This window comes from Culex quinquefasciatus, chromosome 3 (assembly GCF_015732765.1).
Source record: "Culex quinquefasciatus strain JHB chromosome 3, VPISU_Cqui_1.0_pri_paternal, whole genome shotgun sequence".
In the NCBI taxonomy this organism is placed as follows: Eukaryota; Metazoa; Arthropoda; class Insecta; order Diptera; family Culicidae; genus Culex; species Culex quinquefasciatus.
Genome location: NC_051863.1, coordinates 31662002 through 31675522, shown reverse-complemented (window position 1 = coordinate 31675522; position 13521 = coordinate 31662002). Strand labels below are relative to the sequence as shown.

At 38.8% G+C, this 13521-nt stretch overlaps 1 protein-coding gene across 4 annotated transcripts in view; it reads left to right on the top strand.

The window, feature by feature from the left end:
• The window catches only part of LOC6043247 (A disintegrin and metalloproteinase with thrombospondin motifs 9), a 355560-nt gene that overhangs the window by 244405 nt on the left and 97634 nt on the right, over positions 1–13521 (top strand). For all 4 annotated transcript variants that reach the window (XM_038259917.1, XM_038259918.1, XM_038259916.1 and 1 more), the window contains one exon: positions 389–587. In XM_038259917.1, the coding sequence (XP_038115845.1) occupies positions 389–587 (199 nt within the window). The remainder of the gene's footprint in view (positions 1–388; positions 588–13521) is intronic.

Here is a 13521-nt window from a genome sequence, read left to right as displayed (position 1 = left end):
TAAACAATCGATTGCTTCAGGTTGCTGCACTCTGGAATCCCGTTGCCACAGATGTAATTTTTTTATGACGAGTACTTCACACGCTATAATTACGAAATGGACCCATAAACTTACCTGCAGTATAAATCTTGTTTAACATGCGTTTAAGCCATATGAAAACACCTTTACCGAAGTTCCACAATGTCGGTAATTTATGGCACCATTCTCGATGGTCCGAACATAATCCCCCCTCGGGTCACACGATACTGCGCCACGCAAGGAGTCCCCCTCTGAGATTGTCACACACGAAATTACAGCCTCAACGTGGGGCGTTACACGCGGTTCCCCGGAGGCTGCACCCACAACCCTGGTTTTCAATGGTCTTCCTTTTCTTTTCTTTTTTTTGCAGAAAGGACACATTCGCACCTCGAACGGATCGTTCTTCATTGAGCCCCGGGAACAGTACACCAACGAGGGTACCAACATTTGGCACGCGCTCTGGCGGATACGAGGTCCCACCCATGACGAGAGTAGTACAGTGGACGAACCGACCGCGGGATCGGCCAAGGATGACGGCAGCAATTGTGCCCTCGATACGAAGCAAGAAGGTGAGTTCGGTTGTAGTTTCCGTACCAGGGGGTGATTTCGCAATTTGAAATTGAAATTTTAATCAACTTTGTTCAGAACCAGTCTTTGAAGTTGTTGCTACTTATGCTCTCAGCTGAGGCTTGTTAAACAATTCCAGTAACATATTTATTAGGCTCGATCGTTAATTGCACAAGACCCCTTCCCCCTACCGTTCTTGGTCAACTCAGTAGGTTCAACATGCTTAAACGAGGTTCTCTGCGGGTAAACCTTCACCTGCAAAGTTCCCAGTGGGTTTCGTATGGTGCGAAATTCGCCGTCCTAAGCGGCAACCAATCGATACCTCTCCAATATTTCAATCATTCGACAGTTAGGTAAATTTATAGAGTTGACTTGTGATCACACGTGGTACACCCGTAAGGCGAAAGATCACCGCGCATGAATGCCCACAGCCGAGAGCTGGGGTATAGAAGACTGTTAGTTATACCCAGAGGTCCAGAGGCCACCTCGGAGAGACCTATTAGCACAACTTTTATGGGGTCCTGAATCAGCTTGACGTGTTGTTCTCTGAAACCCGCGTCCGTCCACCGAGCAGATCTGGTGTCACATTATTATGGCGAGTCGTAAAAACGCTTGCTGGAGGTAGCGCTTCTTTTTGGCATTATCAAAAATGTTTACGTTTCAAAACATGACCAAACATCGCTGAAATAACTCAACTAAGGCTGGACCGTCCTACCAGCGCAGATGATCAATGGCCCGGAGTATTTTGACATATTGACGATTAATTGCTGACGTGCCGTTGATTTATGGATACACCACACATTGGGACACTGAAGCCGCTTCAGCTGATAACGCTTTTGAGCGGGGGCAGTTTGCGAAATCAAGGGAATAAATCAATGACCAGCAACCAAATATGAAGTTGCAGCTACTTCCTCGTCTGAAATCGCGATGGAGACACACAATCGGTGAGACGCTTCCGAAGCACGTACAAACGGTAAAACTTGAACCATAAAAGATGAATCAGTCCTTTTGCTACTAAAACATTCCTATGGCACCATCATATCGGATATGGGGACTCCCTTAGAGCAAACTAGCATGAAATCAACTCTTAAACAGTGTGCTAGGTCAACTTCATTCAGTAGTTACTATGCGGAGTTCTTTTCTTCCAGCTGAAGAAGCAGTTTGTTGAACCACCATCAGGATGATGGTGGGTGCTGATAAGGGCTCACTATAGGGGGTGAACCAGCAAACTGCTGAATGGTTGAAAACTAGAAACATCTGGAGGAGCACTACTACGGCATCCCTTATCGCGCTGAAGTCGCTACATCAGTCTGCAGGGAGCCATCTGAGCTAATCAGCGAACTGAATCAGCTGTGGCCTCGTTTGAAAGTTTTTTGTGTGACTCAATGCTTCTTTGTATTTTTTTTTTTTTCTACAGGTAATATTTACATCCAATTTCAAGTCTCTGTAATTAGTAAATAGGTCATTTGAGGCAATGCGGAGCTAATACTACCCAATGTCCAAAATTAACATGAATTTCCTCAGTGGAAACTCAAGTTTAAAACAGATTTTATTTTCTCGTAATTTCATTGCCGGCTTGCCTTGAAGTTATGAGTTTACAGAGTAAAATTGTGAGCAAATAAAACCATTAAGATTCAAATTCAAAGAGTTTGCTTTGTCAAAAGAAAAAAACACTATTTAATGAATTTAAAGGGAACAACATGTGCACGAACTTTGGCCGGCCACGCAATTATGAAAACAAAAAAATCTGAAAATTATCGAAGAACTTTTGTCAAAAGCAACATCATCGCAACGCAAATGAACCCTGTACTGCCCATTTTTTTTTTAATTTGTATTATTTGGAGGTGGCAACTTTTATTTTATGAAACACGTTACTTCTCTTGTTTTATATTTTTCTTGTTTCATATTTAAGTATTTTAATTTACATTAATCATGCTTAGTTTTTTTTCTTTTTTTTTCTTAGTATTTGGCCTTTTCTACCACCTCCTATCTTTATCATTTGCCTTTTAAGTTTTTTTTCATGTTTTTACAGTCACTTTTCAAGTTTGTGCATGTTTTTCACATTTTCCGCTATAGAATGATAGCATTATCATTTAAATTGTAAAAAATACAAAATATTTTTACTCAACATATAGAAAATGTTAGTAAAAAATACAGCCAAAGCTGACCCCTAAAAAAATTACATTATTTAAAATATTGATAAATTCAGATAAAACAAAATTAAACTTTCAACCACAAAATTTTAAGAATTCTTCGTTCCAATACTTTTTAAAGATCAAAAATTGGTTGAAAGATTGGTAGGAAATACAAAACGGGTTTTTTTTTAATTTGGATAAATATGGCTTGAACTATGTTAAAATTTTGACCAATTTTATCAAGGACATTATTTTGGCCATGCAATATGGTCATTGAAATAAAACTTCTAAATAAAAATGTCAATGTTGATTGTCCATAACCCAGTTTGAAAGATTCAATCATTTTGTTTCATGTTTACCACTTTCCTCACTAGGATAATTTGTATGGTTTTTTTTTTCAATATATTTTCAAATGTCAATTAAAGTTTGTTATCCATCTACCAAAGTTTACTGATGTTATTCGGGATTTGAAAATAGGTAACATTTAATTGGAACCGGGCAAATATAAAAGCAGCTACAAAACAATATCAAAATGATGTTTATACCGTTGCAAAAAAAAACTTATCCCACCAATACCAAATTGATTTATCAGGAACATTATTTTTACTCTGTTATTGTGGATTTAGCTGGTAGCTGGATTTTCTTGCATTTTCTCACGGTCATTGGAAACGGTCTTGGATATACCTAAGGGCTCCCAGAAATATCACCGAATAATATCAATCAAAACCCGTAATCATAAAAAATAACGGTGATCGAAATTCCCAATTGGAGCTGCAGCTGGATGGTGAGACGAAGTGAGGGGGGAGAGGTTTTGACATTTTTATGCCCGCATCTGGCCCGCCGTCTATTTCGTCGGTCGTTGAGCCGACGGTCATTTCCAACGACCGAGTCTAGCAAGCAACTGATCGTACAATATTGGATTTCTTGTTTAAAATTGGTAACAAACTGAGTCAAACAAATCTCTGTTATTATTTTGTGTTATTATAACAGCTAGGGAAAATAAACCCATTTTAAACCTACTAAGCGGTCGTGTTTGAATGATGGTGGATAATCTGGAATGTTCTTTGTAATTTACTAAAACCAAGTAGAGCATCTTTTTGTAAACATTTCTGTTTATTTTCACTTTTACTAAAAATTATTCCATTCCTTTTACAAGCATTTGAAAAAATATATTTCAAAAATGAATTCTAATCAAACGAGTGCATTGGGCCACGCCCATTTTCCTATTGTCAGCTTAGTTCTTTTTCCTTCCTGCGCTCTGCTTAGTGCTGCCAAAATTGATGAAAAAGTAGCATGTGAGCAGTTCTCTAGGATTACGGTCATTCGATTTTTTTTGTATTTTTTAATCCGACTGAAACTTTTTTGGTGCCTTCGGTATGCCTCAAGAAGCCATTTTGCATCATTAGTTTGTCCATAAAATTTTCCATACAAATTTGGCAGCTGTCCATACAAAAATGATGTATGATGTATGTATGTATGTATGTATGAATTATCTTTTGAAGGAATTTTTTGATCGATTTGGTGTCTTGGGCAAAGTTGTAGGTATGGATACAGACTACACTGAAAAAAAATGATACACTGTAAAAAAAATTTGGTGATTTTTTTATTTAACTTTTTATCACTAAAACTTGATTTGCCAAAAAACACTATTTTTAATTTTTTTATTTTTGATATGTTTTAGAGGACATAAAATGCCAACTTTTCAGAAATGTCCAGGTTGTGCAAAAAATCTTTGACCGAGTTATGAATTTTTTAATCAATACTGATTTTTTCAAAAAATCAAAATATTGGTCGCAAAAAAATTTCAACTTAATTTTTCGATGTATAATCAAATTTGCAATCAAAAAGTACTTTAGTGAAATTTTGATAAAGTGCACCGTTTTCAAAATAAATCCATTTTTAGGTAACTTTTTTGAAAATTTTCGCAGTTTTTAATTTTTTAAAATAGTGCACATGTTTGCACACTTTTGGAAAAAAATATTTTTGAAAAGCTGAGAAAATTCTCTATATTTTGCTTTTCCGGACTGTGTTTATACGACCTTTAGTTGCTGAGATATTGCAAAGGTTTAAAAACAGGAAAATTGATGTTTTCTAAGTCTCACCCAAACAACCCACCATTTTTTATTGTCGTTATCTCAGCAAGTAATGGTCCGATTTTCAATGTTAACATATGAAACATTTGTGAAATTTTCCGATCTATTCGAAAACATTTTTTTCAAAATTTTTAAACCAAGACTTACATTTTAAAAGGGCGTAATATTAAATGTTTGGCAAAGATTTTTTGCACAACCTGGAAATTTCTGAAAAGTTGGCATTTTATGTCCTCTAAAACATATCAAAAAATAAAAAAAAATTAAAAATAGTGTTTTATTGCAAATCAAGTTTTAGTGATAAAAAGTTAAATAAAAAAGTCACCAAATTTGTTTTACAGTGTATCATTTTTTTTCAGTGTAGTCTGTATCCATACCTACAACTTTGCCGAAGACACCAAATCGATCAAAAAATTCCTTCAAAAGATACAGATTTTTGAATTTTCATGCGTCATTTTTGTATGGATAGCTGCCAAATTTGTATGGAAAATTTTATGGACAAACTAATGATGCAAAATGGATTTTTTAGGCATACCGAAGGCACCAAAAAAAATTCAGTCGGATTAAAAAATACAAAAACTAAAATTGAAGAAAAAAGACCGATTTCGTAGAGAACTGCTCATGTATAGAGAAAATTTCCTGGCATCACTGGCTCACTCCAACAGACGCGCTAGTGGTGTTGGTGGCCACCCTTTTTTTCTTTATTCGCCTTCGCTTCTCGCTCGGTTTTCTTCATCCTTCGATTAGAATGGGTAGCCAAAGTCAAACGTCAATAGTCTTTGCGCGTTTGTTTTTTTGATGGCGCTTACTAATTATTTACATGTTTTGGGATTATTTTTCAAGTGAGTGACTATAACTAATGTGCAAAAGAACATGTTGCCGAAAGTTGGGGGCTGTTTTGTATCGAAAGCGCCGTGAAAAAGTAAGCGAAAGTGAAAAGTTGATTTTGGGGATATTTATTAAGCGTTTGAGGGTTTCTCGCGTGTGTCACTGTGTGTGCCAACAAAATGATGATAAATGGTCTCGCAAAATAGAAGATAGGACGAAGATAGGAGTTTAATTGGAAAAGGTATATTTCCCCTAATTTGATTGTTCCAATAAGAAATCATGACAAATCTGACAATTACAGAACTTGAACTTTTCCAAGTATATCCAACTGCTTGATATAAGTTAGGATTAGGATGTAACAAAAATGACTTTTTGGCGGGCATTCAGGGGTTTGTTCCAGTGGTCATACTGAGCCCATTTGGCATTTTTGAAAAAAAAATATTTTTTACGGGTTAAATCCCATTAAAAATTCAAATGCAGAGCGCCAGTTACTGTTACGTCCAATCACGCTCATATTTTGGATTTGGGCTCAGTATGCCCACCGGAACAAACCCCCGAATACCCACCAAAAAGAAATGTTTGTTACATCCTATTATAGCTATTCGAAAGCCGGAATAGGAGTCGGAGTTGGAGTAGCTGAAACGATACCCGATCGCACAGTTCTGAGTTTCAGAAATAGTTCAAAGTGGAAATTTAAATGGGCCATTATGGATGGTATTTGATCAAAATTTGTACAAGCTCTGGGATAGTTTCTAAGGTACTGTTCTCCTAATAAAGACATTCCAGCAACCGTTCCTTCCCTCATTTCTTTGATGAACCTTCATTGTTCTCTGACAATCATTCATCGGGAAGTCCAAAACATTCTGTAGCACATACTTGTTTATGGCATTTTTGAACGCCCGTCAACTTCTGGATTTTTTTTGTCCTCAAAAAACCCATGCCAGTTTTCCGAACAAAAGCACCCTGAAACTATTCCATCAGCCCTTCCCAGCACAATCTGAATCTCTCTTGTTTGTACAGAGCACACGTCTCACATGTTTTGAAAATTACCACCTCCATCAATCATTACGCCCCCCGGAAACCCATTTTGTACCGTTTGCCCAGAACTTGATCGATACGCGCGGTGTTGGTTCGATTCTTTGATATCATCTCCACCCCAAACCGTCCAATCCGGAATGCCAATGTTTTGCGTTATCTGTCAGCGGTAAATTTACGAGATAATTTACATAATTGAATTCCGAAACTCGCCGACGAGAAGCTGAATTTTATGTGTTAAAATTAATTAGATATAGCGATCCTTTTTGCCGCGTCCACCTCTGGGCGGAACGATTCCGGCAAACCGCTCGCCGCTCTAAGCCAAACATGATCGTTTATTTGATGAAGTCAACGGTTAAAACTGACACTAGTGTGGTTATTAAGCGATTGTTTACCGCGAGGGGGTTCTACTCTGGTAATGAGGTACAAAGCCATCACAATGAAGTCGTTGATTGACGCGGAGTTTAAGTGTTGGTTTGACCCGGGCCGCCGTACGGGCAGCTCCAGTTGGGCACCTCCAACTCAACGAAGCGTCGATCAATGGGGAGAAGCGATGTTTTTTTTTGGGGGTGATCGATCATGATTACTGACTGTTTTCGGGAAGGGAAATTTTGGACAATTTATCTACGATCGCTCGGAACTATTAGGTTGGTTCAAATTTAATTTAAAAAATAATTAAAGACCAGCATATGTTTCAACTTGAACCAGCCTAACTCACCCCTAGAAATGGCTGGTGGTGATTGGTAGGCAAATGGCGTAGCAATTTATAACCGTTTGTGAGCTTCGATACACCTCTCCCTTTGATCCATACCCGAATGCCGTGCGGGCATTGAGTTGTAAAGATTGATGAATCAGATTTCCGAAGGATACGGGGATACGCATTTTTAAACTATCAGTTTCCGCGTGTGTCAGCACCAGTCGTCAACAAGTTTACGCAGTGTTTGAAGGGACTCAACCCGAAACCCGTTTTTCTGCTGGCAGATAATCAATTCCAGTTCCTGACTCAATGTCTTGGTGGTGTTGCTTCCGGTAGCTGATAACAGCCCCGCATTTAGGAAAATAATAATCACCAACATGCTATTCACACCTCTGTGAAATTGGTCGAAACCGCTGCCAACAGCAACGACCTTGCCGATCTTGCGCAACCTCCGCGACCTACCTTCTTCGAGGTAGTGAAAACGAAAAACGGGTTCTCCCCCAAACGTTCGACAAAGTTTGTGCTCATGTGTGGAAAAAAAATTCAACCACTTTGCCACGCTGGACACTTGAGTCTTGTCACCAAACGTAGTTTTTGCGCCATACCGCACGCCGCGGACTTGTTTGGGTTGCCCATTAGCGTCCGCGTCCCCGTGTCAATCACTGCCAACAATCGGCTGATCGCAACTTTTGGGACTCACGTCATCTCGAGCCCAATCCCAAAACCAAACAGCACTTGGCAGAACATGAGTCGTTTTGGGGAACCTCAACGTTCAAAATCTTTAATTTGTTCTCATGAAACCGTGTAACTCTACCCCGTAAACAAAATTCATTCAAAGGGTCAACCTTACGCCTCCTTCAAGCAGCACAGGCTCCCTAACATCCACGCTCAAGAACAAGTTCTCACGCCAACATCCCCAGCGACAACGTTGTTCTGGGCCCCAGGGTGGCTACATTAATGTTTTTGTTTTCTTTCTCCGCGTGTCGGCTTGACTCGGCTTGGCATGATCTTGACCTTGGCCGAGTCGCGTCACTTAGCGCGCGCGCCCGCCCGGCCAGTCGTCTTTCCCGCGAGACGACGACGGCGGCGGCGTTGAAGATGACAAGTTGGCTGCCAATGCCAATTTGGTCCCGTCAAAATTTTGTAGGAGGACAACGGACTGGATGGGGGCGGTGGTGATGGTTGTGACAGTGTCAACGATGAGCACTTCCATCTTTTTCTCTGGGAGTGGGGAAGCGGCACTTTGACGGAATGACGTTCAATCCTGAACGATACAAAGACATCCATCATTAGAGCGGGGTTTGTTTGATGAGCTATGTTGAAGCACCTTAGGGAAAAGAGTTGAAATTTTAGCGAAAACAGTTTCTTGGGTTAGTTCCCAATGGGGCCTATCAGCCATCACGATCTCTAGTACTTTTTAGATTATTTCTCCATTTTTTGCCTTCCTCACCTCAAAGAGGAAAGGCTATAAAATCACTCGAAAAATGAACTTCTTTATTCGCCCTCGTAGACCTACCTTCACGTATACCTATCGACTCAGAATCAAATTCTGAACAAATGTCTGTGCGTGTATGTCTGTACCGATTTGGACCGTTCTGGTCTCATTTGATCCGTCTTGGGGTCCCACAAGACCCTAGTTACTATTATGAAGTTTTGATAAGTACTTCAAAAGTTATGCTAAAAAACAATTCTGGCTAAAGTTTGAAAGATTGTAAAAAGGGTGGTTTTGCAAGCAAACCCGTCTGATCATACATTTTTAAGAAAGGTATTTGAAAGACCTTTCTAATGAGCCCAAAACATTGAAGATCTGATAACCCTATCAAAAGTTATGAGCACTTTAGTGTCATTTGTACACATTTTATAGGCCGGATCTCAAATATATTGATGGAAAAGTTGTCCGGAGCTATCATGCGACCCATCGTTGGATAGGTAATCAAAAGACCTTTCCAACAAGCCCAAAAGATTGAAGATCTGTTAACCCTATCAACAGTTATGAGCACCTAAGTGTTATTTGTACACATTTTAGAGGCCGGATCTCAAATATGTTGATGAAAAAGTTGTCCGGATCTATCATGCGACCCATCGTTGGATAGGTAATTAAAAGACCTTTCCAACAAGCCCAAAATATTGAAGATCTTATAACCCTATCAAAAGTTATGAGCACTTTAGTGTCATTTGTACACATTTTAGAGGCCGGATCTCAAATATTTTGATGAAAAAGTTGTCCGGATCTATCCGGAGATCTGGCTCCCGGGATTTTGTTGATTTGAAACTCCCGGAAAAAAATGAACAGATATATTTTTTTACTGCCTTAAAGCTTACAAAACTTTAAAGTAATATAACTATTGAAAGTGAACAATTTTCATGAAACAGCCCCGTAGGTGTTGTTCTAATATTACGTCCAATGATTTTTGGGATTCTAGACCCCATACTCCATGTAGATATGTTGTAAGAAGTAAAATTTAGATAAAATTTGTAGGTTTGACATTCTTACTACAGAAACAAATATGTACATAATTGTGAGGAAGGCACCAACCACCATCGGTGGATTAAGTAACGTCTTTAAAGTAATAATCGACTTTTAAATTATGTAATTATTTTAATTGAAAAGATCAGAAATATTGATAAAGTTTATTTTATCGTCAGTTCCAAGGTATCGTAGGTTGAAAATTACAGGCATTAACTGAAACTTAGAAAAACTAATTTCCATCGATTCGAATTTTTGTGATGCTGTATCTCAGAAACTAATTGCCTAATTTTCAAAGTCTCAAAGAAAAAAATGTAGGAAAGCTTTTTAAACATATTTTCCCGGAGTTGGCTATCCTTCATAAAATAATTAAAAAAAATAAGAATGTTAAAATTTTCGAAAATTATCACCTGAAAACCAAACGGTGTCTTTTATCAAAAAGTCGGCGAAGTACTTGTCGATTGCAAATTTGATTTAGATTTTAAAATATTTTTTTGGAAATTTTCGATTGCTAAAATATGGAACCAGATGCACAATCATGCACTATGGCTCAAAAGATGTCTTTTTGTGTCCCGTGAAACATATTAAAAAAGCTTAAAAAATTACAAAACAGATATTAAATACATATATGTACTTTAAGTAAAAAAAAGTGAAATAAATATATAGGTAATTTTTTTCCGAGTGCAACTATTTTTTCAGAATAGTTCTGATTATAATCTACAATTTTGTCGAAGACACCAAATCAATCAGAAAATCCCATCTCAAAATACAAATTTTCATATATTTATTTAAGAATGCAAGCCAAAATTGTTTTCAGTTTTCTATGGAATGATGCTTGATTGCGTCTTTTGACATATTGAATGTGTGAACAAATTGCATCTGCATAAAAAATACAAAGAAAAATCGAATTGTGAAATCGTAGAGCACAAAAGTTGTTTGGAAAATTGGCGGAATTCCTATAATTTGGCAGTTTCCATATATCAATCGTGATTTTCATATTCCAATCATATTTTTCTTCAAAATTACCGAATTTCTATATTAAAAACTAAGGGCTCGTTGCAAAGTCATAAATCAGCAACAATAAGTCAGGTCAACAATGTAAAAATTGAAAAGAAAATCGTTCAAAAACTATTCTTGCTGTTCATTACATTTCATGTCATTCTTGAGGCGAAACGGCCTACTTTCCAAATCCCAAAATATCAATACTGAAATATAAGTGCTGAAAACATTTCAGCACGAAAAGCAGTACTTTTTATACTGGTTTCGAGTTTAATACTTATCTTGAAGGAAAATAACATTCAGCGGGTAACAAACGTTTCACTGAAAAATCCAATTAAAAGGGTGCTGAACAAATCTTCTTTTCTTTTAGCGATTTTACACATAAATTACTATTTCTGAGCTTACCAAAAAATACAATATTGTTCTAATCCGAAAAAAGATTTTTATTTCGGGAAATTCAACCATAAAATGAAACTAAAAAAACCTTTGTCATACACTGCACTAAACTTCCGGTAGTTTAACACTTTTTATTTTGCACCCCGTTGGTTTGAAAAAGTCAAACTGAAAAGTAACGAACTGTACAACTCAAATTTACAAGCAAATTCAGCACTTTTGTCAATTTAAGCTTCTTAGAGTATGAGCATTTTATCAAAGACTCTAAATTGGTCAGCAATCAGATGTACAGATTTCGGCATAATTTAATATTTTTCAGAAATCGATCAAAAAAGTACCATAGAAAACACATAACAATTTGTATCAGACTGTTTTGAAACAAAAGAATTTCTTGTTTTATTCAAATATAAATGGATACAAAGTTTTTATTTTTTTTATAATAAAAATTATAAACAATTCAAAAAATCCTCCAAACACTTTTAGGTGATTCAAGAACCCGGTCTTCTTCCAATCGCGGAGTCCCCAATCGAGGTGCGACCTTGAGGCAAAATTTGCGTACTACGTTTCCGCTCTGTCACGCGAAAAAAAAAGACGCCAAACGGGACCCGTCACTCCGTTGTAGCCCTGACGTTGGCGCTGCTGGCGGCGGCGTTGGTGTGTCATTGACTGATCGATGGTGCAAAAATAAGAAAGTCGTTGACGCATCGCGCGCCTTGAACTTGGTGTTAAGTGTTATTTTGATAGAAAGCAGAGCGGAACTGTTTGATGGAGACAATGTTGCAATTGGTTGGGAAAAGTTATTAATTCGTGATCTGAACTTCATTATGCCCATAGCTGTCAACCGGGAGTTGTGTCAAGGTCGCAGGTGTCGCTTTGACAAGGGGTGAACCTGATATCCCAGAGTTGCCTCACACGACACAGCTGGTGATCGTTGAAGGGCAGCCACGACGTTGTCTTGGGCATGATCTCCGCGAAGCTCACCTGAAAGCGCGGGGGTCATCGGCAGGTCAACACCCGTCAGCTGACAGCGCGCGCGCGAAATGTACGCCGTCTGCGAACATAAATTGCTCAGCTAATGTTTTACAAGCTCCGCTAGACAGCCGACGACGTCAACAAGTACGTACTACGAGGCAGCTGTTCAGCATTATTGCTCGCTTGTAAACACCTTCATTGAAAGATTTCCAATTGAGATATGACCAAACTCATTCTAGAGAACCCTTCAAGGGATTGCCGTTGGAAACAATAGTTTGATGTAAAAATTAATTAAATTCCTTAACTGGAGGACTCCCACAGCATGTACAACGTTGAGGTTTGCGAGACTCACGGAGTTGGGCCTAGTCCACGGTCAGTTCACTCTGTATCACACGAGTACTTAACCATTTTTAAATAAATTAATTCATTTTCGATACAAACTAACAGGAGAACATGTTGAAGATAGAGCCCATGCATCACTATGCACTCCGCTGCATAGGAGAAGGAGGCCAAGCGGTGAGAGCCCCGCTGAAAAGCCTGAACAGCACAAGTCCTTCGGCAAGCCTCACCCTCCTACATACCTGCGCGTGGATTCCTGTTTACAAAGGGAGGCCTATTTTGAAACATTTTCGCTGTTTTACAAGCGACCCTCCTGCGACCAGCACAGGGACCTGATAAATCTAGACTCTGCACGAATGTGCACCCAAACAAAGGAGCTCTGACAACTTATGTTCGTTGGGCTTGTGAACAGAAAAATGGTTTCACTTTACCAACTAGAGAATTTGGGTGCATCTCAGCGGGAGACTTCGTTGAAAGGAGCTCGAACTTCTGCGACTCTCGGTGTTCACCGTTGTGGAGGTAATTCCTTCAGCCTTTAATCTTGTAGGTAATTTTTATCTCCTATTAAGCTCGACTGCGGCTGCGACTGCGGTTTGTCTTTCGAAAAGACCGGCTGATTAATTACGGTTAACCTCTGCGCGGCAGAACTTGTTCTAGGCCTGCCCCCTTCGGTCAACCCGCGGATTGCCGCGCCGGAAGATCCGTTATCGAAGCTAATCCCGCGCCGGATTGGTTTTTAATTAATGTAAGCTCATAAATATCCAAAAGCTCGAATGTTGCCGATTCATGGAAATCAGCAGCAGCTGGCATAAATTTAGCAAATCGTCCGATGACTACAGCTTTTCTTGGGGGCGGAGTGGACCGAGAGACCGCGAGCTATCATCGATTCGTCACGTGTGAATGAGATCGTTAGAGCTGACCGCCGCCAAAGCGGGCCAGAATATGCAAATTTGCCGCCATAAGTCATCTTAATTATGGCGG